Source organism: Zosterops lateralis, assembly GCF_965231275.1.
Source record: "Zosterops lateralis genome assembly, chromosome: 30".
Classification (NCBI taxonomy): Eukaryota; Metazoa; Chordata; class Aves; order Passeriformes; family Zosteropidae; genus Zosterops; species Zosterops lateralis.
In genome coordinates, this window is record NC_139790.1 from 3,669,677 (window position 1) to 3,697,058 (window position 27,382).

At 44.2% G+C, this 27,382-nt stretch overlaps 1 protein-coding gene across 3 annotated transcripts in view; it reads left to right on the top strand.

The window, feature by feature from the left end:
• LRRTM4 (leucine rich repeat transmembrane neuronal 4) overlaps positions 1-27,382 on the top strand; it is a gene marked incomplete at its 3' end in the record, with an annotated part of 248,058 nt that overhangs the window by 22,878 nt on the left and 197,798 nt on the right. Inside the window, exon 3 of one of the 3 annotated variants that reach the window (XM_083880478.1) lies at positions 24,047-24,138. The exons of the other annotated variants lie outside the window; for them this stretch is intronic. Within the exon in view, the coding sequence (XP_083736604.1) occupies positions 24,047-24,091 (45 nt within the window). Of the gene's footprint in view, positions 1-24,046; positions 24,139-27,382 lie in introns of those variants that run through there. 3 annotated transcript variants of the gene reach the window in all.

The following is a 27,382-nucleotide window of genomic DNA, read 5'->3' on the forward strand; positions in this document are numbered from 1 at the left end:
CCTCCAACTGGTGTCACTGGTGTCACTGGTGTTACTGGTGTCACTGGTGTTACTGGTGGATCTCTTGTTGCACAAGGAGAATTAAGCAAAGAGTTTGTGTTGTTTTTTGTTTGGTTTTTTTTGTGGTTTTTTTTTTTGTTGTTGTTTGTTTGGGTTTTTGTTTTTGTTTTTGGTTTTTTTTGTGTGTTTTTTTTTTTTTTGGTCAATAAAGAAAACCCCTTCTGTTTATTCCGCCTATTATTATTATTTTTGAAGTTGTTGTTGTTGTAAAAGGCTGGAGCAGATTGCAGCTGGAATAAACCATCTGCTGCCTGGATATCCCACACGTGGGGGGAAATTGCTTATTGATCCAGCCGAGTGTGAACAAACGAGGAAACCATGGAAATATTTGGTGTGTCCAATGGAAATCCCAGGGCTGACATGCTGCACTCCAGTCCTGCCTGGAGCTGTTGACTTCTAGGAAAAAAAAAATGGGTTTAAAAAGAAAAAAATCAGTTATTTTTATAGGAAATATAGAGCTTTAATGAAAAAAAAAACTTGGAGAAAGATGGAAAATGGGCTTAAAAACAGGATTGTGGGGATTTTGGTGACTTTCTGTGCTCTGTGTGGTGGCTCCTGCACAAACTGGAGGTTATTTCCATCAGCTGAATCACCCAGAGAGCCTCACCCATGTCTGTTCTATGTTCTGTACACTTATTTAACCAAACATTTGCACACCCTGAGTGTTAATTTTAAACCAGTTTGACACCACTGCTCGAATGGGGTCCAGGACAGGCTGAAAACTGGAGTTTTCCTGCAGGGATTGCAACACCTCAGTGTGGAAAGGAACTGCTCCTGTGGGAGTGAAATTCCCTGGGAATTCCAGGATTTTTGGGGAGGAAGAGCTGGAGCAGGAGGTGGATTGGAGGAGACCAAGTGGTTGGGAGAACATTTCAAGCAGAGAATAAAATGTAAAAGTCACAGGTGGGGTTTTACAGAGAATCCTGTACCCACAGAGAACCTGGGGATTGCTGCCTGGAATTCCTGAGGGATTCCTAGGGAATTCCTGAGGGAATTTTGTCTCTGGGCTGGGCACTTGGGGCTGGTTCTGCATTTAGGCTGTGACTGAGCTGCCCTCACAGATATTTCTGCTGCATTCTCCAATATTTGTAATTCTAGAAACTCCTCTCTGTGTCCCCCTAAAAATGGGAGTTTTCCTGCAGGGATTGCAACACCTCAGTGTGGAAAGGAACTGCCCCTGTGGGAGTGAAATTCCCTGGGAATTCCAGGATTTTTGGGGAGGAAAAGCTGGAGCAGGGGGTGGATTGGAAAAGATCAATTGGTTGGGAGAGAAATTCAAGCAGAGAATAAAAAAGGTTGTAAAGGAGAGTTGTAAAAGTGACTGGTGGACTTTTACAGAGAATCCTGTATCCAGGATCCCACAGAGAACGTGGAAATTGCTGCCTGGAATTCCTGAGGGATTCCCAGGGAATTCCTGAAGGAACTTTGTCCTTGGGTTGGGCAGTTGGAGCTGGTTTTGCATTTAGGCTGTGACTGATCTGCCCTCACAGATATTTCTGCTGCACTCTCCAATATCTGTGATTTTAGAAACTCTCTCCTCTCTGTGTCCCCCTGAAAACTGGAGTTTTCCTGCAGGGATTGCAACACCTCAATGTGGAAAGGAACTGCTCCAGTGGGAGTGAAATTCCCTGGGAATTCCAGGATTTTTGGGGAGGAAGAGCTGGAGCAGGGAGTGGATTGGAGGAGATCAATTGGTTGGGAGAACATTTCAGGATGAGAATAAAAATGTAAAAGTCCCAGGTGGACTTTTACAGAGAATGCTGTACCCACAGAGAAGCTGGGGATTGCTGCCTGGAATTCCCAGGGAATTCCTGAGGGAATCTTGTCTCTGGGCTGGGCATTTGGGGCTGGTTCTGCATTTAGGCTGTGACTGATCTGCCCTCACAGATATTTCTGCTCCCTTCACCAATATTTGTGATTTTAGAAACTCTCTCCTCTCTGTGTCCCCCTGAAAATGGGAGTTTTCCTGCAGGGATTGCAACACCTCAGTGTGGAAAGGAACTGCTCCTGTGGGAGTGAAATTCCCTGGGAATTCCAGGATTTTTAGGGAGGAAAAGCTGGAGCAGGGGGTGGATTGGATGAGACCAATTGGTTGGGAGAGAAATTCAAGCAGAGAATAAAAAAGGATGTAAAGGAGAGTTGTAAAAGTGACTGGTGGACTTTTACAGAGAATTCTGTATCCAGGATCCTACAGAGAACCTGGAAATTGCTGCCTGGAATTCCTGAGGGATTCCCAGGGAATTCCTGAGGGAATTTTGTCTCTGGGCTGGGCACTTGGCAGTTGAGGCTGGTTCTGCATTTCGGCCATGAATGAACTGTCCTCAAAGCTATTTCTGCTGCATTCTCCAATATCTGTGATTTTAGAAACTCTCTCCTATGTTCCCCTGAAAACTGGAGTTTTCCTGCAGGGATTGCAACACCTCAGTGTGGAAAGGAACTGCCCCTGTGGGAGTGAAATTCCCTGGGAATTCCAGGATTTTTAGGGAGGAAAAGCTGGAGCAGGGGGTGGATTGGATGGGACCAATTGGTTGGGAGAGAAATTCAAGCAGAGAATAAAAAAGGATGTAAAGGAGAGTTGTAAAAGTGACTGGTGGACTTTTACAGAGAATCCAGGATCCAGGATCCCACAGAGAACCTGGAAATTGCTGCCTGGAATTCCTGAGGGATTCCCAGGGAATTCCTGAGGGAATTTTGTCTCTGGGCTGGGCACTTGGCAGTTGGGGCTGGTTCTGCATTTCGGCCATGAATGAACTGTCCTCAAAGCTATTTCTGCTGCATTCGCCAATATTTGTGATTTTAGAAACTCTCTCCTATGTTCCCCTGAAAACTGGAGTTTTCCTGCAGGGATTGCAACACCTCAGTGTGGAAAGGAACTGCCCCTGTGGGAGTGAAATTTCCTGGGAATTCCAGGATTTTTGGGGAGGAAAAGCTGGAGCAGGGGGTGGATTGGATGGGACCAATTGGTTGGGAGAGAAATTCAAGCAGAGAATAAAAAAGGATGTAAAGGAGAGTTGTAAAAGTGACTGGTGGACTTTTACAGACAATCCTGTATCCAGGATCCCACAGAGAACCTGGAAATTGCTGCCTGGAATTCCTGAGGAATTCCCAGGGAATTCCTGAAGGAACTTTGTCTTTGGGTTGGGCAGTTGGGGCTGGTTTTGCATTTAGGCTGTGACTGATCTGCCCTCACAGATATTTCTGCTGCATTCACCAATATTTGAGATTTCAGAAACTCTCTCCTCTCCACATCCCCATCCTGCCTTTCCCTGAGAGGGACAAGGAAGGAATTCTCCCTTCCACACACACACAGAGCATTGGAATTTTGTCTTGGATTTCAACTGCTGTGAATCAACGCTGCTGGAATTGCTCATATATCAATATATTTCTACATTTTACCCAAGTTTTCAAATAACAAAAATGCCAAATGAGGATGAGAATCATCATTTGTTTGGCTGAGGCACAGACTCACTGCAGCAAGGAGGGACTGTCCAAGTGTCCTCCTGCATTTTCCACAATCCAGAGATTCTCCCACCTCTTCTCAACCTTTTTTAATATTTTTTTTCCTTATTTATGAGCTCATTTTGCATTATTCCCTTTATTCCTGCATTTTCCACCAGTGTTTCTGTAAGAACAGAGATTCTCCCACCTCTGCTCAACCTTTTTTAAATTTTTTTCCCTTATTTATGAGTTTATTTTGCATTATTCCCATTTTCCTACAGAATTTCCTTGTCTCTGTCACTTCCTGGGGGACGTTTTCCTGGTGGAATTGTGAAATTTCAGTGGTTTGAACCTCCTTGGAGCTTCTCTGGGTTCATCCTGTTTAATTCTGGAGGTGGCTCAGGGGTGTGAAATCTGTGTGTTTGTGTGGGACTCTGCAGCCATTTCCCTCCTCAAACGATAACTAATTAAACAGCTAATTAATTTTGTGGCACAGTCTCTGGTAGGGGTTACTGAGCCCTGCTGTCTGTGCGTGGGGAAGGAGGGGAAGCAAGATTTTAGTGAAATAATTCAGGATTTTTTGGGGTGTGCTCGGTTCAGGTCTCTGCTCTCCCTGTGCCATCCCTGCCTTTGCCATCCCCATTCCCAGCTGGGGTGGCAGCTCTGCTTTTCCTCTAAAATTAATTAATTTGGTGGTTTTTTGAGGAATAACAGGGCGTTCAAGGCTCCATTCCCAGCTGGGGTGGGAGCTCTGCTTTAACTCCAAATTTGGATTTTTTTTGAGGGATAAAAGGAGTTCAAGGTTCCACTCCCAGCTGGGATGATAGCCCTGCTTTTCCTCCAAATTTTGGAATTTTTGGGGGATGACAGGGAGTAAAAGGGTTTATTCCCAGCTGGGGTGGCAGCTCTGCTTTTCCTCTAAAATTAATTAATTTGGGTTTGTTTTTTTTTTTTTTTTTGAGGGATAACAGGAAGTGCAAGGCTCCAGTCCCAGCTGGGGGGGAGATCTGATTTTTTCCCAAAATTAATTAATTTGGGAATTTTTTTGAGGAATAACAGGGAGTTCAGGGCTCCATTTCCAGCTGGGGTGGGAGCTCTGCTTTAACTCCAAATTTTGGGGTTTTTTGAGGGATAACAGGGAGTGCAAGGTTCCAATTCCAGCTGGGATGGGAGCTCTGATTTTCCTCCAAATTTGGAATTTTTTTGAGGGATAACAGGGAGTAAAAGGGTTTATTCCCAGCTGGGGTGGCAGCTCTGCTTTTCCTCTAAAATTAATTAATTTGGGGTTTTTTTTGAGGGATAACAGGAAGTGCAAGGTTCCATTCCCAGCTGGGGTGGGAGCTCTGTTTTTCCTCTAAAATTAATTAATTTGGGGTTTTTTTGAGGGATAACAGGTAGTTCAAGGCTCCAGTCCCAGCTGGGCTGGGAGCTGTGCTTTAACTCCAAATTTAGAATTTTTTTGAGGGATAACAGGGAGTTCCAGGCCATTTGCTGTCCCCTCCCCAATGGGGCACCTTGCTGAGAGGGATTACAGGAATAAATTGATTTATAAATGAATTTCTGTGCCGTTCTCTCCAGATCTCAGATTTTTACAGCTGGGATCTGCTCACAAACAGAGCTGAGGGATGCAAAGGCATTGGCTAAATTAAAGAGTGATTTTGACTCTGAAGTTCATCCTGGTGGCTGTGAGCTGCTGCTTAAAATGAGCTGAATAGAAATAAATTAAAATAATTTATTTTAAATAATAAAATATTTTATTAATAATTATTTATCATATTTATTGTTATAACATACAATATATAATAATATATTTTATTATTATATTATATATTATTTATTATATATATTATTTTTAATAATAAATAATTTATTATTATTTAAGATAAATAATAAAATAGTTTAAATAATTTAAATCATTTATTTTAAATAATAAAATAGAAATAAACAATCAATTTATAAAACAATCAATTTATAAAACAATTAATTTATAAAATAACTATTATAAAATAACTTTTGTATAAAACTACTTATAAATTATTTATAAACTAATTTCTAATTTTTTGTAATATTTATTTGCTATCATAATTATTTAGTAAATGAATTTATTCCTACGTGGAATGGCCTGGATTGCAGAGACCACCCAGAAGGCTCCTGATACAGGAGATTACCAGGAATGACTCAAATGTTTTGTTAATAAAATATAAATGCATAAAAAGCATAAAATATTTGATTTTTGTTCCCACACCGAGATGGATGTGGGGATGTTCATCCTGCCAGGAGCGAGGGATGGACACAAATAAAGTGTCAGGGGCTGGGCGATTGCAGCACGGCATGAATCTGCTTCTGGCTCCAGAAACACAGAACAAAACCCTGCAAAAGCCACTCTGGGTGATTTTAACAAGCCGTGAGGTGTAAAATAGGTATTTTAATTAGTTAATAGATATTAATTAATATTATAAATTATTGTATTATTATATTAGTATATCATTACATACTATATTATCATATTACAATATCATATTAGATATTAAAAATAATATATTAAATTTATTATAATAATGTGATATTATAATATTATTCTATTATCATTCTATTATCATTCTATAATATATAATTATATAAATACATAATTACACTAATAATATAATAATATAGGTATATAAGTATATCTATTAATAGGTATATATCTACTTATAATAGATATATAATATATTTTATATATAGTGAATATTATAAATAAATATCCAATTAATGTTATATATTATTAATATATTCATATATTAATAAATATATATTAACTAATATATATTAGTTAATAGATATTAATTAATATAATAAAGTAAATAAGAATTAAAATAAATTAGTAAATCAAATAAATTAAAAAGAAAAAAATAAAATTATATTAATTAATATGAATTATTTAGTTGTTATATTAAATAATAGATATTACTAGATGCTAGGTGTACAATAGATCTAATGTGACTTTATTAACCATTTCCCTGCTGCCCAGAGAGCTCCTCACGTGTGGCAAAGGCTCCTGTGGGATGCAGAGCCCTGGGGGCTCCTGGAGGCCCCAGGTTTTTCCTTCCAGAGGAGCCTCTCAAGGATTTTCTGTGGATTTTGCAGGAAAAAGGACGTGCCTGACATCCTCTTTCATGGATCATTTACCTTCAGCCCAGAACTATTAAAAAATGCAAATGTTGGAAGTTTCAAAAGCAATTCAGATGGGTCGTGATGAATCTGCTCATGAAAAATATTCCTCCTTTCTGTGAGCGTGAGAGTGTGGATGGGGCTGGGGGCATTGACACCCTGTGAGCTGCCTGACAGATCCCAGTCCCAACACTCTGCCTTCCACAGAACCATGAGATCACAGAATCACAGAATCACAGGATCACAGGATCACAGTCATAGAATCACGGAATCACACACAATCACAGGATCACTGAGAATCATAGAATCACAAAAACACAGGGAATCACACAGAAACACAATCACAGAGAATCACACAGAAACACAGAATCACAGAATTACAGAATCACTCAGAACCATAGAATCACACAGAATGACAAAATCACAGAATCACAGGATCGCAGAATAATAAAGAGCCACAGAACCACAGAGAATCACAGAATCACAGAATTACACAAAATCACAGAATCACAGGATCACAGAATAATGAAGAACCACAAAATCACAGAATCACAGAATCCCACACAATCACAGGATCACTCGGAATCACAAAAACACAGAGAATCACACAGAAACACAGAATTACAGAATCACTCAGAACCACAGGATCACAGGATCACAGAATCACACAGAATGACAAAATCACAGAATCAAAAAATAATAAAGAACCACAAAAATCACAAAGTCACAGAACCACAGAATCACAGGATCACAGAATCACACAGAATTGGGATCACAGGATCACAGAACTGCAGAGTCACAGTCATAGAATCACACAGAATCACAGTCACACAATCAGTCACACAGAATCCCACACAATCACAGGATCACTCAGAATCACAAAAACACAGAGAATCACACAGAAACACAGAATTACAGAATCACTCAGAACCACAGGATCACAGGATCACAGAGTCACACAGAATGACAAAATCACCGAATCACAGGATCACAGAATAATAAAGAACCACAAAATCACAGAACCACAGAATTACAGAATCACAGAATCACAGGATCACAGAATCACACAGAATTGGGATCACAGAATCACAGAATCCCACACAATCACAGGATCACTCAGGATCACAAAAACACAGAGAATCACACAGAAACACAGAATTACAGAATCACTCAGAACCACAGGATCACAGGATCACAGGATCACACAGAATGACAAAATCACAGAATCACAGAATAATAAAGAACCACAAAATCACAGAACCACAGAATTACAGAATCACAGAATCACACAGAATCACAGGATCACTCAGGATCACAAAAACACAGAGAATCACACAGAAACACAGAATTACAGAATCACTAAGAACCACAGAATCACAGGATCACAGAATCACACAGAATGACAAAATCACAGAATCACAGAATAATAAAGAACCACAAAATCACAAAATCACAGAACCACAGAATCACAGAATCACACAGAATTGGGATCACAGAATCACAGAACTGCAGAGTCACAGTCATAGAATCACACAGAATCACAGAGTCACACACAATCACAGGATCACTGAGAATCACAGAATCACAAAAACACAGAGAATCACACAGAATCACAGGCATAGAATCACAATGAATCACACAGAATCACAGAATCACAGTCACACAGCCACACAGAATCACAGAATCACACACAATCACAGGATCACTCAGAATCACAAAAACACAGAGAATCACACAGAACCACAGAACCACAGAATTACAGAATCACTCAGAACCACAGAATCACACAGAATGACAAAATCACAGAATCACAGGATCACAGAATAATAAAGAACCACAGAGAATCACAGGATCACAGGATAACAGAATCACAGAATTACACACAATCGCAGAATCACAGGATCACACAGAATCACAAAATCACAGGATTACAGAATCACAAAACCTCTAGGTTAGAAGAGACCTTTAAGATCATCAAGTCCAACTCAAAATAAAGAAAATATAGTCAGTCAGGAGATAGATGTCAACAAAACTACACAGTTCCACAAGAGCTAAAGCTGGCCAACACTATAACTCAAGTTAGTTAGAAAACATTGAAAAAATTGCTTTAAAATCCCAGTGGTCTGTATTCCACCCCTTGCTTTTCTTTAAAAGAACTCTCCTTGCTGCAGATCTGGTGTGCTCAGGTTTAATTATTTTTTACTTTTGTTCCAAATGAGGGTGAGATACTCTGACAGGGAGAATTCCCCCCATCATCCCCTCCTGCCCCTCGAGCTGAGGGACAAACAGAGTGAGGCTTTGGAGCTTCTTCACCTCTGTGGCCACGGACAGGGTTCCTTTGCCTGTGCAGAGTGGAGATGGGATTAATTAAAAACCCTTCTTAATGGTTCTCAGAATGCTTTCCTCCTGAGCCTCAGAAGGAGACACTGAAGGTTTGAATATCCACATTTTGAGGGGGTTTTGGGGTGATTTTCTTCCTTTCTGCAGCAGTGAAGCACTAAGCTGGTCAGGTTTGGGAGGGCATAGATGTACACTGACTTTTGGCTCTTCTGGTCTAATTAATATTGACACAAGGCACCTGCAGGGCCTCAGGACTTTATTATCTGCTGTTCAGAGGTGCTGAGCAACACTCTGACAGGCCAGAGAAGCTTCTGATTCTCTGTCAAATGAGGAACCTGACTGATCTTACCTGGCAAACTTCAGCTGCTGCCACCTGAGCGTGTCAGTCCTGCCTCGGCTTCAAAGCAGGACCTTCCAAACTGGCAATAAATCCTCTCCTTTTAATCAGCTCAGCAGCCAGGAGCTCTCCGTGCCTCCTCCCGGGCCCTAATTTATGAATTTCCCTCCCTGGGTGCCACGTTCCACTGATCTGAAAGGGTGTAGGTGATGCTGTTCTTGAGTTAAGAATTAAAAAAAAATAATTTAAACCTGAATGCTGTTCTCAGTTAATGATAATGCTGGAGCACATTACATCTTCCAGGAGCTGTACAAACATTAACTAATTAGTACCCCCAACTAATACATAATAGGCTGGGCTGTAATTATGCATTGCTAGCAGAGCTGGAGGAATTATTCAGTGAGGAGAATTTACCCGACACGTTTTGGGTTCTTTTTTCTCCCCCCTCCACCCCTTTGCTGTCGTGAATTTGTTTGCAAAATATTCCCAGGTGTGGTTGTGGCTGCCCCCACCTCAGCCCCAGAGGGAGTAAAAGGGGTCCTGGGGGTTCTGTGCCATCAGCTCCTCCTTTTGTTTGATCCCAGAATCCATCAATGGGCTGGGAGGGACCTTGAAGATCAACCAGTTCCATCCCCAAGGGTTGGTTTGGGGCTAATGTTTAATTTGGGATTATTGTTTATGTTGGGATTATTATTTATTTTGGCACTATTATTTATTTTGGGACCATTACTTATTTTTGGACTATTAATTTTTTGGGATTATTACTTATTTTGGGACTATTACTTATTTTGGAACTATTATCTATTTTGGGATTATTATTTATTTTGGGACTATTATTTATTTTGGGATGATATACTTATTTTGACACTATTACTTATTTTGGGACTATTATTTATTTTGAGACTATTATTTATTTTGGGACTATTACTTATTTTTGGACTATTAATTTTTTGGGATTATTACTTATTTTGGGACTGTTACTTTGGAAGTATTATCTATTTTGGGATTATTATTTATTTTGGGACTATTATTTATTTTGGGACTATATATTTATTTTGGCACTATTACTTATTTTGGGATTATTATTTATTTTGGCACTATTACTCATTTTGGGATTATTACTCATTTTGGGATTATTACTTATTTTGGGATTATTATTTATTTTGGCACTATTACACATTTTGGGATTATTACTTATTTTGGGATTATTATTTATTTTGGCACTATTACACATTTTGGGACTATTATTTATTTTGGGACTATTACATATTTTGGGATTATTAATTACTTATTTTGGGACTTCTCTTATCTCCTTATGTCCAGGCTCAGGTGAGTCAGGCCCCCAGAGCATCCCCTTTACATCCCCTCTGCCCTGAGTGTCAATTCATGGCTGAACACTCTTGGGGGGCTTTTCCAACCTCAATAATCCCATGAAATTGTTATCAGAGAAAGGGTGGGGAGGGAAATGGATGCAGGAAAAAGGAATAAAAAAACCCCCATATCCCATGATGGAGTAAATCCATTCTTGGAATTTAATTTAATGAAAACCTGTCTATATCTCTCTATATAATACAGATATCTATATATATATAAAGATATCTATCTATATATAAAGATATCTATCTATAAATATATTTATATCAGGAGGAAAGTGCACTCTGTCACTGCTGCTTCTGCAAATGCCTCTGTATTCAGATTTTCTGTTTAATTGTTGCTGCTTTCCCAGCACTTTTGGGAGCATGAGGGGGACTGGAAGTGTTTAATCCTGGAAAAGGGATGACTGAGACAAGGGGTGATTAAAGAATTCTCAATAATGGCTGATTTCAACAGGAGTTATTTGGAGCTCCTCCTCTGTCTCACTGCTCAGAAATAGTGAAACTGAAAGATGGGAAGCAAAATAAAAATAAATAAAATTGGGCAAAAATACTTTTCTTCATTGGGAGGAATAAATCTGGGGGAGTCACAGCCACGGGATGTCCACGGGCTGAGATTTCCTGGCTTTAGAGAGAACTGGGCAGGAACAACTAAAAATGGTTTGGGTGATGCTGTCAAGATGAGTAAAGATATTTTAGAAAACACAGACAGATAGTTTGTGGAATATGTGCGGATATTTTATGAAATGTCTGTACATATTTTAGGAACTGTTCCCAGATTGCAGTGGACACCTCCCTGCCCAGGGCAGGGGTTGGAAGGAGAGGATCTTGAAACTCCTTTCCAACCCAAATCACTCCCAAATCATCATCATGAAACGATGACTTATGATATAAAATCTCATTCTTTGAGTTTAAGCCAGCCTCACATCATGAGGAAAAAGATGATTTCCTCATCTGGTGAATTATTTTTACTCCTCTTCCTGTCTCTTTTTGGCTGCTGAGCCCACACTGGCCTGAGGCAGCTGCAAGTCCCCGGATCTGAAACGTTCCTTTGGGTGAATCGAGGCTCTCCCTTTGCAGAAACCACCCCTGGAAGTGCATCCCTTATGGAACTCCTCTCCTGTCTGCCATATTCACACTTCTTGTTAACAGTTGCTCGGATTTTGGTTCTGCTGCTCAAAGCCACACTCTAAAAATTCCCCCCCTCTGTCACCTCCCGGGGCGGCCGCAGATGGAGCAGAAGGCTGAGGGGAAGAGCTGCAGGGAAGTCTCTCCTTCCCCTCCCCTGGCATTTCTGATCCTCTCTCTCTTTTTTTAAGGAAGAGGAGGTGAAAATACAAATATGGGCTAAAAGCAGCCTGTTAGTCTGGGAAAGCTCCGGGATCACTGTGGTGGGCACAGCATCCTCCAGGTAACCACAGCAACCCGGGAAGGGGGGTCCGTGGTCTTTGCAGGGAAGATTCAAAAAATGCCTTTTTTTTTTTGTCAAATTTATAAATACCTGCCTGGGTTGTGCTTCCCAGAATGGGTCCTTGTAGTGGTTTTAGTGGTGTTCCAGTAGAAAAAGAGCTGTTGGGAGGTTTTAGTGAGGGAATAAAAAGGAAGAGGACTCGTGTCTCAGATAAGGATTTGTCTGATCCGGCTGCAGGGTCTGTGTTCAGCCTGTCCAGGTGTGCTTGGCTGGCTGATATTCAAAGAGTTTCTGAGAAAAAAAAAAAAAAAAACAACATTAATTAATCCTGAATGTGGCTTTTGTGCATGAAGTTAGAGGGTCTGGTGAGTGATCTGGGGCAGAAGGGCAGTGCCTGGATATTTTCCCTCCCCAAGCCCAAGGAATGACATCTGGAATCCTCCTGCCCATGAGCTTCAAGGTCCCTTCCAACCCAAACCATTCTGTGAGTTTATAATTCTTTGATTCTAATCCCATCATTCAGAGCCAGGACATCTTTTGGCTAATTTCTCTGGGGGCTGGGGGTGGAAAATTTGCTGTTTAGTGGCCCAAAGAGTGAGATTTGAGTACAAAAAACCAAGTAAAAAAAGAGGATTCAGCCCATGGGCCTTTGGGGACACGAGGTGATGTCACTGGAGCTGTGGGTGGGGATGGAGGGACCTGGTGTGAGGGGAGTGGGGTGCACTGAGGGAGATTCCACAGATTCCCAAATTCCACAGAATCCCAAATTCCACAGATTCCAGGTAGGCTGGGGTTGGTCCTGCTCTGGGGCTGTGGCTGCTGCTCTTAATGATTATATGATGCTCTTAATGATCTTAATGATGCTTAATGATCTTAGTTTTTCTATTCTCCATCTCTTTGTCACCCTGCAGTCCTTCAGTGCAGAACCCCAAACCCCACACACAGCGGGAGCTGCTGCTCCCCCATTTGGGGCAGACACAACAATCCCTCTCCAGGCCTGGCAATCAAGGGCCCCTCACTGCCTCAGGCCCCCAGGGATGGGAACAAAAGTGACTTGGGGGCAGCAAACTTGGGCTCAATGACTTCATGACCTGGAGCTGGAACTGGGAGATGAACCCCCAATGTGCAAATGGCCCAAACTGATCCAAGTGTGAAACCCGTGAGCCATGGGCCATTTTTGGGTGCAGCCCCTGGGGGGCTTTGTCTGCCCTGAATGTACCTGAGGGCCCTTCAATAAATAGAAATAAACTGCTTTTTATTGCCTTAATTCTATCTGGCCTCTGTTTTTAGGTAGCTCCAAAAGGCATCACTCTCCTGCATCCCAGTCCCAGCTGCTCTGGCTCCGTGTCCCTGGAGATGATGTTCCTAAATGCCTGTTTCCCTGACAACCAAAGCCTAACAAATGATTGGTCAATTGATAAATATTTTTAGGATTGAGCACAGTTTATAACCCGCTGCCAAATTTCCTGGGGAACCGGATTTTGGAGATCTGAGGCCCAGACTCTCCAGGCCTTGTCTAAACCAAAATTGGCATTGTGGTGGTTTTGTGCTCCTTGGAGCCATCAAACCCAAGTGGTTGGTAATTAATCCCAAAGGAGAAGCAGCCCGGATGGATCCTGATGTGCACAGGGATGCACAGGCACGCCTGGCTCCTTTCTCACAGGAACAGCCCCAAACTGATCCCGGGGATGGCACAAAGGGCTGCTCCTGACAAAGCCAAATTAAAGGAGTGGATGCTGCCTCACTTCCCTGGCAGGGAGATGAGAGGGAACCGTGCTCGCTCCTCTTTGTAGATATGGAAATTCCCCATTAGGCACATCTGGCATGGGGGCTAATGAGAGCTCCTGAAGGAGCTGGGCTTTTGAAGAGAATTCGTGGCAGCGCCCTGAATTACAGGGGAAAAGGGAGAACATCATATCCAGGCTTTTTTTTTCTTTTCCTATCTCATGCTACTGAAATATTAAGTTAATGTCTCTACATAGCTGGAATTTGGGATGTCTGTAATTCCTGGGTTTGGGGATTCATTCGAATCTACTTCTCTTGGAATTGTTTAACCCTTGCATTAAAAACATCAAGCGAGCAGTAACAAAACTCATTTTTTCTCTCCTTATTGCCTTCCACTGCCTGGTTTTGATTATTGAGCTTGTAAATGACTTGGGAACAGAGAAATTTTCACTGTGGGAGTGGCACGAAGGGGGTGATCTTGCTCAGTGATTCACAACTGCTTAGATAAACTTCTTTTGGAGTAATCCCACTGTGTCAAGACTCCAAGATCAGGAATTATTGTTTCCTCGTTACCAATTAAATTTAAGGGATCAGGCCAGCCATCAGAAGGAATTTCTTCATGGGAAGGGCTGCAAGAGGCTGTCCAGGGAGGTTTGGAGTGCCCAAGGAACACCTGGGTACAGCACTCAGTGCTCTGGACTGCTTGTCTAATTTCCAATTTCCAGTTAAAATCAAGATTTTTCACCCCTAAAATCCCAAACGCCTTGTAATTTGCCTGTGAGATTCCCTGTGCCCAGAGCAGGAGTGGGGAGGAACTGGAGCCTGAACCCTCCTGGCTGTTAAAGGAGGGAAGTGCTGACAAGACACATTTTTCCAGGGCCACAATTATTGTTGGAATCCTCTCTGTTCCAAAACCAGGCAAGCAGAGCTTGTTGGGAAATAAACTGGAAAATGAATTCATTTTGCTTGTGGGGGAAAGAGGGGCAGGAAGAAAGGCTGGATGCACCTGTTGCTCTGAGTGGGTTTATTCTGGATGATTTCCTGGCTCTGATGGGGCAGATGTTCAGGGGTTCTGTGAGTGACCCTGAGGTGACCCAAAGGGTTTGGGAGTGGTGGTGTCCCCTCTGCCCCCTCTGATTTGGGGAGTCTGGTGATGTAAAAGCTGCTTTTTTTGTGTTCCCCCAGCACTCTGGGGCATGTGGGTCACACCTGTGTTTGTGTTTGGCTGATTCACCCCTGGATTTGGTGACCTGGGAGGTCATTTCCAACATCAGTGATTTTATGGGTATTTTTCCCTGTACCTCTGAGGCAGAGATTTCCTGGGCTGATGTCTCCAATAATCCCAACATCAGGAAAGGCTGAGCTGACACTAAAGCTGTAACCTGGATCCCTGCTGTCTCTCCTCAGGCTGTGGCTCAGATTTCACTTTTCAGCGTTCCTGTGGCTCCTGGAGGAGGTTGTTTACCTCCCTCACCGCCCTCTCCCCCTCCTTTCATGGCAGGATTCTGCACAGAAGCTCCTTTCCCTTTGAAAGCCTCACCTGGGTGTGTTTCCCGGGGATGCAGGAGCCGGGGGTGAATCGAAATCAGGCACCCAAGAAGTTTTGCTGTTGGTTTGAAGGGAACCAGGATTCCATTTGAAGTGAGCAGAGGAACAGTAATAGTCCAGCAGGGAATTCCGTGAAGGGAATTTATGTGGAAGGGAATCGATTTCCTGCCTGTCCTCGACTCAGAGAGAATTCTTGCTGGTTTTGAAGCAGCAGCCAATACCTGTGGAGTGAGTTCAGCTGTATTTACCTCTTTCAGATGAAGAGACACAAAAGTTTTCTTTTATTTCCCTGAAATGTGCTGTGAAAGTGGCACTGGAGCAGCCCCTGTCCAGGGATATAAATCACCATTTGCATGCAGAGTCCCAAAGTGCCAACGCCAAAACTCTGGAGCTGCTCCCATGATAAACGAGGGACATTTGGGGAGCTGGAGGAGCAAGTGAACATGTTTACCTCCCAAAATGTGTCCTGGATACAATTCCTCATTGCTGACTGGAGCTGTTGGCCGGAGCACCATTTCTGCCTGTTGGAGCTCACATTCCATTGATTTCATTGCAGATTCTGTTCTATTCCATCGCTCTGCTATCAGGCAAACATCACTAAAAAGATGAACATTTACAAACTCAGAGCACAAACCAGCACAAAAGCATCTGTCTTAAGTGGAAGAGAGTTGGATAATGTGCGTGACGACAACAAAAGAGATTTGTCTCGCTGAGAGCTGGGCTGACTCTCGTTTGCCGAGTGGGAAATTATGGCAGATATTGTATTAACATCGCAGGGCTCTGCCTCAGATCGAATCACAGAAAGCAAAAATAGCCCTGGAGTTGTTACCAACAGCAGAACTCAGGAGATTCGAGCACACGGAGTAGGACAGGGGGAATGGCTTCAAGATGAAAGAGAGTAGATGGAATATTGGGGGTGAATTCTCCCCTGGGGAGTGGTGGGATGAGATTCCCAGAGGAGCTGTGGCTGCCCCATCCCTGGACGTGTCCAAGGCCAGGCTGGACAGGGCTTGGAGCAATCTGGGATAGTGGAAGGTGTCCAGGAGTTAGAACTGGTTCTTTCCAACCCAAACCATTCCATGGTCCTCAGATTTGCAGATGATGCCAAGCTGGGAGTGGGTGTGGATCTCCTGGAAGATAGTAGAGGTCTGCAGAGGGCCCTGGACAGGCTGGACCCATGGGCAGATCCAACCCAACAACAAACCAACAATGTGAGGTTTAACAAATCCGAGTGCCAGGTCCTGCACTTTGGCCACAACAACCCCTGCAGTGCTCTGGGCTGGGGACAGGGGCTGGACTGTGAAAGGGACCAGGGGGACTGATGGACAGCTGGACATGAGCCAGCAGTGTGCCCTGGTGGCCAAAAAGGCCAATGGCTCCTGGCCTGGGTCAGGAATGGTGTGTCCAGCAGGAGCAGGGAGGTCACTCTGCCCCTGGACTGGGCACTGGTCAGGCCACACCTCGAGTGCTGCGTCCAGTTCAGGATGGACATTGAGTGCTGTGTCCAGTTCAGGATGGACATTGAGTGCTGTGTCCAGCTCTGGCCCCTCAGTTCAGGATGGACAGTGAGTGCTGTGTCCAGTTCAGGATGGACATTGAGTGCTGTGTCCAGCTCTGGCCCCTCAGCTCAGGAGGGACATTGAGTGCTGTGTCCAGCTCTGGCCCCTCAGCTCAGGAAGGACATTCAGAGCCTTGAGCACGTCCAGAGGAGGCCCCGAGGCTGGAGAGGGGCTGGGAACACAAACCCTGTGAGGAAGGGCTGAGGGAGCTGGGGGTGTTTATCCTGGAGAAAAGGAGACTCAGGGGTGACCTGATCACTCCCCACAACCCCCTGAAAGGTGCCTGTGCTCAGCTGGGGTCGATCCTTTCTCTCAGGTGACTGGTGACAAGAGGACACAGCCTTGAGCTGAGCCAGGGGAAGTTTAGGTTGGAGATCAGGAAATAATTCTTCCCTGAAGGAGTGATTGGACACTAAAATCTTCTGCCCAGGGTGAGGGTGGAGTCACCATCCCTGGAGGGTCTAACAAAGCTGGATGTGGCACTCAGTGCCATGGTTTAGTTCTTGAGGAGGTTTCAGGTCATAGGTTGGACTTGGTGATCTCAAAGGGCTTTTCCAGCCTGGTTCATTCTGTGATTTTGGAAGTTATTTGAGTGGGCATTTGGGGAACTGGTCCTCAGATGTGGGAGCAGCTCCTCTGGGCAGGAGGGAGATGAGGGGTTCTCCCTGCACAGCCATTAATTATTTATGTTCCAGAGCTTGTCATTAATGATCACCCTTGATTCAGGTTTCTCTTTAATCCAGATCAAAACCCCAAGTTCAAAACCTGCCCTGAGGGAATTTATTTAGACTTAAAAAGAACACGAAGCTACACAACAATTTTTCAGCAGTAACTTCACACTTTTCCCTTCTCCCATCTTTTCCTGCTGCTCCTTGACCAGAATTTTTGGTCCCTCTCACAGCTCTGGGTTCAGGAGTTGACCCCAGGGCCCTGTCATTGCTCTGTCCCTAAAGGCCACCCCAAAGCCACTCAAACTCATCTGGCAGAGGACACAATCCTTGTTTTCCTGCACTCAAACTCATCTGGCAGAGGACACATCCCTTCTTTTCCTCCACTCAAACTCATCTGGCAGAGGACACATCCCTTCTTTTCCTCCACTCAAACTCATCTGGCAGAGGACACATTCCTTGTTTTCCTGGGCTCTGTGTGCAGTCCTTCACCCAGGACAAAAAAGAGGCGTGAAATTCCTGTTCTGTCAGGGAGATAATGATGAACATCCTGTTTTCCCTGCACCGAACCAGAGCTCCAGGCTGAGGGCAATGAATAACATGAATAAGATAAATAAATAAATGAGATATTATCTGCTCCTCTGTGGCAGCAGGGACTGCAGCCAAAGCTTCACCTCAGCCCAGTGCTGAGGCCAAAATCCTCCAGGATTCTGGGGAGAGAGGCTGCAGGGTTCAGGCCTCAGACATTTTAATTGTCTCAGCTGATAATTTAAACAGGACTCTGGAGCACAGATTTGGTGGGTGTGGGTGGCTGTGGGGGATTAAATCCCTTTATGTCCTTTGTGGTCCCATTTCTTTTCCATCTTGGGGTTCTGCACGTGCTGGTTTTTGACAAAAATTTGGTTCTGAGCTTGAACCAAATAATCTGATATTAATTACATCAGCCACCTTTAACAACAAACAAGCCAAGGGAAAGAAAGAACCCAAACCTACCAGAGAATTCAGAGATGTCCCAGAGACAGAAACAGACTCATTTGTGGCCAAATCTCCCTCAACCCTCACAATCCTTGGTGATCCCAGGGACCTGCACAGGCCCCCTCAGAGCTCTGGGGTTAAAACAGACAAACCACCCCAGAATGGCCCCAACCAAAATATGATTTGTTATAAATGCATAATTTATTATAGACACAATTGGTATAGTTATTATTTTACATTATAATTTATCAAAATTTCAGGGCTCTCAGTTTGTGGACACTACAGAAGTCCAGGGTCTTTGCAAAGGAGAGGGAGGAGTGGAATTCTGTTATAAATGTATAATTTATTATAAATACAACTGATATAATTATTATTTTACATTATATTTTATCAGCATTGCAGAGCTCTTGATTGGTGGACACCACAGAAGTCCAGGGTCTTTGCAAGGGGGAAGGCAGAGTGGAATTCTGTTATAAATGTATAATTTATTATAGATACAATTGATATAGTTATTATTTTACATTATATTTTATCAGAATTTCTGGGCTCTCAGTTTGTGGACACCAAAGAAGTCCAGGGTCTTTGCAAGGGGGAAAGTGGAGTGGAATTCTGTTATAAATGTATAATTTATTAAAGACACATATGATAGTTATTATTTCATGTTATAGTTTATTAGAATTTCAGGACTGTCACTTTGAGGACACTACAGAAGTCCAGGGTCTTTGCAAGGGGGAAGGTGGAGTGGAATTCTGTTATAAATGTACGATTTATTATAGATACAATTGCTATAGTTATTATTTTACATTATATTTTATCAGAATTTCAGGGCTCTCAGCTGGTGGACACCACACAAGTCCAGGTTCTTTGCAAGGGGGAAGGTGGAGTGGAATTCCACGAGGGAAGAGGCAGGAGGTGTTGGGAAGGTGGTTTTGTGCTGTTCAGGCTCTGGATTTAGTTCCTTCTCCCAGCCTGGGGGAGGAGAGCTGTGAAAAGAACATGAATTGTAAATTCCTGCCGAGAACACTCAGAAATTCCTTTTCTCTTTAAGAACCAGGAGCAGGGAAAGCCCAGGAAGGCCCCTCTGTAAATCTGAGCTGATGGGGAGCTGCATTCCAGGAGCTGCAGATGTGCAGTTCCAGCCTGGGGACGGCACTGGGAACACCATCATCATCATTCCTGCCAGAGATTCCCCTGCTCACAGCTCTGCTCTAGCCGTGATGGGGAAAAGAAACCCTCAGACAGGTTTGGGAGAAATCTGTTTAGTACCATCCTCCAGCTCCATGGGCTGAGCTTTCCATATGTTCTGACTCAGGCAGGCTCTGGAAATGGGAAGAGGCTGTGAGGGAGGATTTATCACAGTTAATTGGGAATATCCAACATTGCAAAACACTGGAAATTTCAGGGGTTTTGCTCCTGGATCTCCTTTAGGTCCAATATAATTTGGTTTTTCACACCAAACTGGCTCTTCTGTGTCACTGAGTATTCAGGAGGAGGCATCGCTGCCCTAAAAGTGATTTATTTTATGCCATTTAACGGATTGCAAAAAGGAATTATTTTTCTTTTCCATGGGGTCTCGAGGTCCTTTTGAAGCCTGAATTAAATCAGCACTCAGAAATACCTTTCCCTCTTCACCCCCAGAGAGACCATCTGAGCAGAGGCAGAGCAGGTTTCTATTGCAGCCTCTGCCTCCCAGGAAGGAAAAGATCTGATGCTGAGCCCTGGAAAGCTCTGCAGAACGAGTGTCCCGTGGTGCCAGAGGATCAAAAGGAATTTTCCACACGGATCAAAGCACAGGAAAGTCTTGACCAACCAGTGGAGATTCTCGGGCTTTCAGCCCTCCTTAATTAATGATGGAGATAAAAGGTGGGGTGGGAGGTCCAGTTAAGCAGGAGGAAGTAATTAGTCAGAGCAATCAGAGTGTCCTGAGTGGGAAGGGACCCATGAGAATCATCGAGGCTGAGTCCTGGTGCCAATTAAACTGACAAAAAGGTGGAATTGCCACAGCTGGAATTCTGGTTTGGGGAGGAAAGGCTCCTCCCTTTCCTTTTCTTTCTAGAGCAGTTGGAAGAGGAGTCTGGAAAATCTGGAATTCTGACGGCACTCAGAATGAAAAGTGGTGATTCCAGGAATGTCTCCCAGCACTTGGAGAGATCCTCCCAGGAAGGCAAAGATCTGATGCTGAGCCCTGGAAAGCTCTGCAGAACGAGTGTCCCGTGGTACCAGCGTGCTGCTGCTGCTGCTGCTGCTGCTGCTGCTGCTGCTGCTGCAGGATCAAAAGGAATTTTCCACACGGATCGAAGCACAGGGAAGTCTTGACCAACCAGTGGAGATTCTCGGGCTTTTAGCCCTCCTTAATTAATGATGGAGATAAAAGGTGGGGTGGGAGGTCCAGTTAAGCAGGAGGAAGTAATTAGTCAGAGCAATCAGAGTGTCCTGAGTGGGAAGGGACCCACAGGGGTCATCCAGGCTTGGTCTTGGCTCCAATTAAACTGACAAAAAGGCGGAATTGCCACAGCTGGAATTCTGGTTTGGGGAGCAGCCTTCTCTTTCTAGAGCAGTTGGAAAAGAAGTCTGGAAAATTTGGGATTCTGACGGCACTCAGAATGAAGCGTGGTGATTCAGGGAATGTCTTTCAGCACTTGGAGAGATCCAGTGGGAAAGTGTGTGTGTTTTGGGACTGATAATGCCCTGTGGGTGTCTGACCTTCTTCAGAAGGGCTAAAAATGTTTAAATTTGTTGCAGAATTAGCTGAGCTCCCTGAGCTGGCAGCTTGCAGTGCTGATGTTCTTCCTGTGAAAAACAGAGTTCACTTTCCTGGTAAATTTTAAGAAATAGGTTTAATAATAAAAAAATAAGACAATTAGGAGACCAAAAAAGCAAAGTACGGCCAGATGGGTGACTTGGCATTCAGTCTCTGCTATTTCCGAGACGTTCTTTAAATACCCTTTCTATCGTATCAATCTGTTGAATATTCTTATTTTTCCATAAACTAGTTTCCATATTCCAGGAACTGTTTTGCATGGCCCCTCCTTGGGCCAGCCTTTTTAGAACATTTGTGTTTCTGGGCTGTGTCTTCATTATCACCTCCAACTCGGGCCTGGGTCCAGACTTTCTTCAGATGGGAGATGCTGATAGTTGGTGTATCAATAGCAGAGTCTTCTTTCCATGTTCTCTGGATGTTCTCCTGACCAAACAGACATGTTATAAATGCATATTATTAAGTTGGCTTTTCGCAGATATTAAAATGAATACTATATGTATAATTGTACTGTATTATCTTTTATTAATAGAGTTTAGAAAGGTGATAAATGTATATTTTCTGATTGTACCATAGGGTTAACAGTAAAAAAACTGGGTTTTTTTCTCTCTGTAACATCTAAACTGACCAAACCAGAAGGTCTGGAGGGTCACCCCACATTCCTGCATAAAGAACTGCTGAACTTCTGTTTCTTACCCAAATAAAGTAACCAAAAACGTCAGGAGAAGAATTTATGAGACCCATGTCACCAAACAGAGTGGAGCCACCCACAGATGGATCTACCAGATAAAATGATTGGAGGAAGAATTGAAACAGATCAAACCCAAAGAGAATGTTTGAATCATGCATTGGGGTCTATTGAATATGTAACACAGAGATCCTTAAAACACAGAATTTGGAAGAGTAAAGGTGTGCTTTCTGCTGAGGCACCCAGCTGGAACTGTTGCTTTTCTGTCTCCTAATTGTCTATTTTTTTTTTTTTTTTTTTTTTTATTAAACTTACGAATTTTTTCTAAGAAGGTGAAACTCATTTTTCACAGACATTTTCAGTATACTACATCAACTACTACCTCTATGCCTAATTTTCTTTATTAATAACAGAAATAAACTTACATCCTCACCGCAAAGTTGTTAATCACATAGCACACCTCTTGCTAAAATCCAAATTTATAATATACACTTGTGACATCCCCAAGGTGTTGGGAACCAGCAGTGGGGAATTCTGGGCCCATCCCCAGCCCTGCAAGTCAGGAATTGCCATTTTCCAGTTTTCCAGGCTGACTGGAGGGACTGGGGACAAAAGGAGGCCTGAGGTGTCACTGTCAGCCACAAATCCCTTACACTGAGAATTTGGGGTTTACAGGGAGAGAGTGTGAAGAACTCCAGGTCTCTGGAGCACCAAGTGCTGCTGTTTGATATCTGCCTTTCTCTGACCAGATTGATTGCTGACCCTGCAAAGGAAACGTGTTTGGAGCCTGTGCAGATTCCTGATACTCATCCCTCAGGGAGGAAAGCAGCCTTGACTTTCTCAGATAGCGACTCTTATCCCTGAGCACATCTGCCCCTGTCTCAGGAGCTCCCATGGGCTCCCTGTGCCTCTTTTGAGCTGTTAAGGATCTCCTCAGCACAAATCCTGAGTGTAAATGGCTGGGCTGTGGAGGAGTCAGGCTCTGCTGAACAATGCATTCCCCACCATTCCCAAAGGGAAGCATTTTCCCCTCATCCATCCTTCCCTGCCACCACTTTCAAAGCTAAGCCTTGTTTTGTTTGAGTAAAAAGTACTTTATTTGTGATTTTTAGACTTGCATTAAGCAATAGGGCCTTTAAAAGGAAGGGGTTAAATTACAGGTTCAGAGTTGCTGGAGTGTGGTTTTCCAGAGCTGCAGAATTCCTGGAGGGAAATTATTAATTTCTGATGAAAGCCCTTAGCCACCTGTTGCATTGGAATTACAAAATCCTTCACCAGGGATCCAAGTTCCTGGCTCTTTGCCCTATGTTTGTGTGGCACTAATCCCATCCCTCAGGGCTTCTGTGGGATGAGTGCAGAGCTGGGAGGAGAACACCTTTCCTTTCCTTTCCTTTCCTTTCCTTTCCTTTCCTTTCCTTTCCTTTCCTTTCCTTTCCTTTCCTTTCCTTTCCTTTCCTTTCCTTTCCTTTCCTTCCCTTCCCTTCCCTTCCCTTCCCCTTCCCCTTCCCCTTCCCCTTCCCCTTTCCCCTTTCCCCTTTCCCCTTTCCCCTTTCCCCTTTCCCCTTTCCCCTTTCCCCTTTCCCCTTTCCCCTTTCCCCTTTCCCCTTTCCCCTTTCCCCTTTCCCCTTTCCCCTTTCCCCTTTCCCTTCCCGCTCCCCTCCCCTCCCCTCCCCTCCCCTCCCCTCTGTGTCCCTCTATAATTTTATCCCACTGGGACCCTCCCACTGTCCCAGGTGCTCCAGCCTGGCCTTGGGCACTGCCAGGGATCCAGGGGCAGCCACAGCAAATCTGGGAATTCCAGCCCAGCCCCTTCCCACCCTCCCAGCCAGGAATTCCTTCCCAAATCCCATTTAAATCTCCCCTTTCCCAGTGGGAAGCCATTCCCTGTGTCCTGTCCCTCCATCCCATGTCCCCAGTCCCTCTCCAGCTCTCCTGGAGCCCCTTTGGGCCCTGGAATGTGCTGGAAGCTGTCCCAGATCCTCCTCTTCTCCAGCCTGCAGGAGGAAGGTTCTCCAGCCTGCAGGAGGAAGGTTCTCCAACCTTTGGAAGCCCCAGGGATGAGCACAGAGCTCACAGCCCTGAGCTTCTGGACTTGTGGAAAACCTGAGCTCATCCCAGGATCCCTGTGCAGCCCGGTTTGGAGCTGGGAAATCAGGACAGGGAGTGCAGGAGGCAAAGCTGCCATTTCCTGTAGCCCTTGGAGCGCGACAGATGCGATGCCTCGCGAAGGAAAAGTGATCCCAACTGTTGTGTTTAATTTGTTCTGTTTCATAACTGCTCGTGGTTCCAGTAAAACCCATTTGCCAGCAGAGCCGAGCAGAGGGAGCAGGGAGGGAGGAGAGGAGGCAAAGTGGCTCCGTGGAGCTGGAATTTGCATAATCAGGCAAAGCAGAATAAAACGCTTTGCAGCGACGGCTCCTCTGCATAATGCCAGCCCAGGGAGGCGGCACTGGGGAGGGACCCCCAGTTGAGGGGTCCCAAAATTTGTCCCAAAATCTACTTGGATGCTGTTCCCAGCTGGAGCAATCAGCCAGGAGGTGAAGCAGAATAAAACACTTTGTGGTGACAGCTCCTCTGCATAATGCCAGCCCAGGAGGTGACACTGGGGAGGGAACCCCAAGCTGAGGGGTCCCAAAATTTGTCCCAAAATCTGTTGGGATCCTGTTCCCAGCTGGAGCAATCAGCCAGTAGGAGGTGAAGCAGAATGAAAGACTTTGTGGTGATGGTTCCTTTGCATAATGCCAGCCCAGGGAGGTGACACTGCGGAGGGATGGGCAGCAACCCTGAGCTGAGGAGGTCCCAAAATCTGCCCCAAAATCTATTGGGATCCTGTTCCTAGCAGGAACCGTCAGCCAGGAGGTGAAGTGGAATAAAACGCTTTGCAGTGACGGTTCCTCTGCACAATTCCAGCCCAGGGAGGTGACACTGCAGAGGGATGGGCAGCAACTCCAAGCTGGCAGGGGGTCCCAAAATCTGCCCCAAAATCTGTTGGGATCCTGTTCCCAGCAGGAACCATCAGCCAGGAGGTGAAGTGGAATAAAACACTTTGCAGTGACGGCTCCTTTGCATAATGCCAGCCGGGGAGGTGGCACTGGGGAGGGAACTCTGAGCTGGGGAGTCCCCAAAATCTGCCCCAAAATCTGTTGGGATCCTGTTCCCAGCTGGAGCAATCAGCCAGGAGGTGAAGTGGAATAAAACACTTTGTGGTGATGGTTCCTTTGCATAATGCCAGCCCAGAGAGGTGGCACTGGGGAGGGATGGGCAGCAACCCCAAGCTGAGTCCTAAAACCTGCCCCAAAATCTGTTGGGATCCTTTTCCCAGTCGGAGCAATCAGCCAGGAGGTGAAGCAGAATAAAACACTTTGCAGTGACGGCTCCTCTGCATAATGCCAGCCCAGAGAGGTGACATTGGGGAGGGAACCCTGTCACTAAAGAACCACAGTCACTCATCAAGTTGAGAAGTGAGAAGAGAAAGAGAGAGCTTATTATGGTTTGGGGTTTTATTAGGGTTTGGAATTTGTTCAGGGATTGGGGGACAAGAGTAACACCCCTCTGACCTCAGTGGTCAATTTAGAAGTCCATTAATTTGTCCTTCTCCCCGGAAGGAATGTGTTAATTACCAAAGATCACTCTTTGTTTTTCTTACAATTCATGAGAAAGCTCCAGTCCAAAAATGAAAACATCAGAAGGCTGAAAAATCAGGGCAACAGAACCCCGAGCTGGGGGTGGTCCCAAAATCTGCCCCAAAATCTGTTGGGATCCTGTTCCCAGGAGGAACCATCAGCCAGGAGATGAAACTGGAAGTGAAGTGTCTAAAGGACATTTTAGGGTTTGTTTTCACCATTTTTGTGCCCAGCTGAGGAGGGAGGGAAAAGCAGCTCTGAAGGAGAATAATTCTCAAATAATAAAAGTATTTAGGACCTTTGCAAATCTTATTGATGAGAAGCCCCATCACTGAGCAGAAATGTCAGAGGGACTCCCATCCATGGGTTTTTTAAGGAAAAAGGCATTTTTCCAGCTGGTTAATGACTTGCCCACACCCAGTGGTGGCTCAGGACAGGTCCCTGGGCTGGAGGGGACCAAGTGTGGCCCAGGTTCAGCTGCTCCAGTCTCCCACACCAAACTGGCTCCAGAACAGAATCAGGGGCTGGAAACTCAGGAATTTTAGGTGGAAGAGGAATTGGATGGCACACGGAGTGTTGGTGCATCTCTGTAATGTTGATTCTCAGGGAAAAAAGCAAACCCCAACTGAGCTGCATTTTCAGCAGGCCTTGCTCACCCAGAAATCAAAACAAAGGACCAAAAATCCCATTTTTAATTTGCATTTAATAATACAATATTTTTTCACTTGAAAGAATGTTTATTTATTCAAAAAAAAAAACGAGCTCAGCATTTGCAGCCTAAAGAGCTTACACCTCATGAAATTTTGAATATTTTCAATGTTGGAACAGAGAATAATTATGAAAAATAAAATCCCGTGAAGAAAAAAACCATAATGCTGCAGAGAATTCCATTCAGAAACAATAATTTAGGGTGAGTTTTGTATCTAGCCTGGTTTTTCTCTGGTATCCACATGGTCCTTGGAATAGTCATTTTGTGGGATGAGGGGTTGGTTATATTGTTTGGGATTATTAAAGACAACATATAAAAATCAGGGCATTATTTTGGTACCTTCTAATGGCTGATTCTAAAGATGTTGACGGGAAAAACATCCCAATTTATCCAAATATCCCAATTCATCTGAACATCCCAAATCACTGAACATCTCAGTTTATCTGAACATCCCAAATCACTGAACATCTCAGTTTATCTGAATATCCCAATTCATCACAATTCATCAGGACATCCCTCAGGGAATGATGGCATCAATCAATTCAGGATTAACAGGTGAACTTTGCACTTCCCAAGGTTGTGAGAGCAACAGGGTCAAACAAACAAGATAAAACAAACTCTGTCCTTTTTTTATTCTCTTCTCTGCACTTTGTTTGAACAAAAAAAGGGCAAAAATACCCACCAAAAAACAAAAATAAAATAATAATAATAAAAAAACCACCATTAAACAAATTCTAAAGGTTTTTAAGGGGTCTGAGATGGTTCCAAACGTTTTGATTAAATCTCCCTGTGTGGCCAGAGACTGGGGGTTTCATTCCCAGCCCCTTCCATGGGAGGCAGGGACACCTTGACTATCTCAGGCTGCTCCAAGCCCCATCCAGCCTGGCCTTGGACACTTCCAGGGATCCAGGGAATTCCATCCCAGCCCCTCCCCACCCTCACAGCCAGAGATTTCTCCCTAAAATCCCATCTAACCCCTCCCTGCTCCACCATAGAGCCATTCCCCTTGTCCTGCCTTGG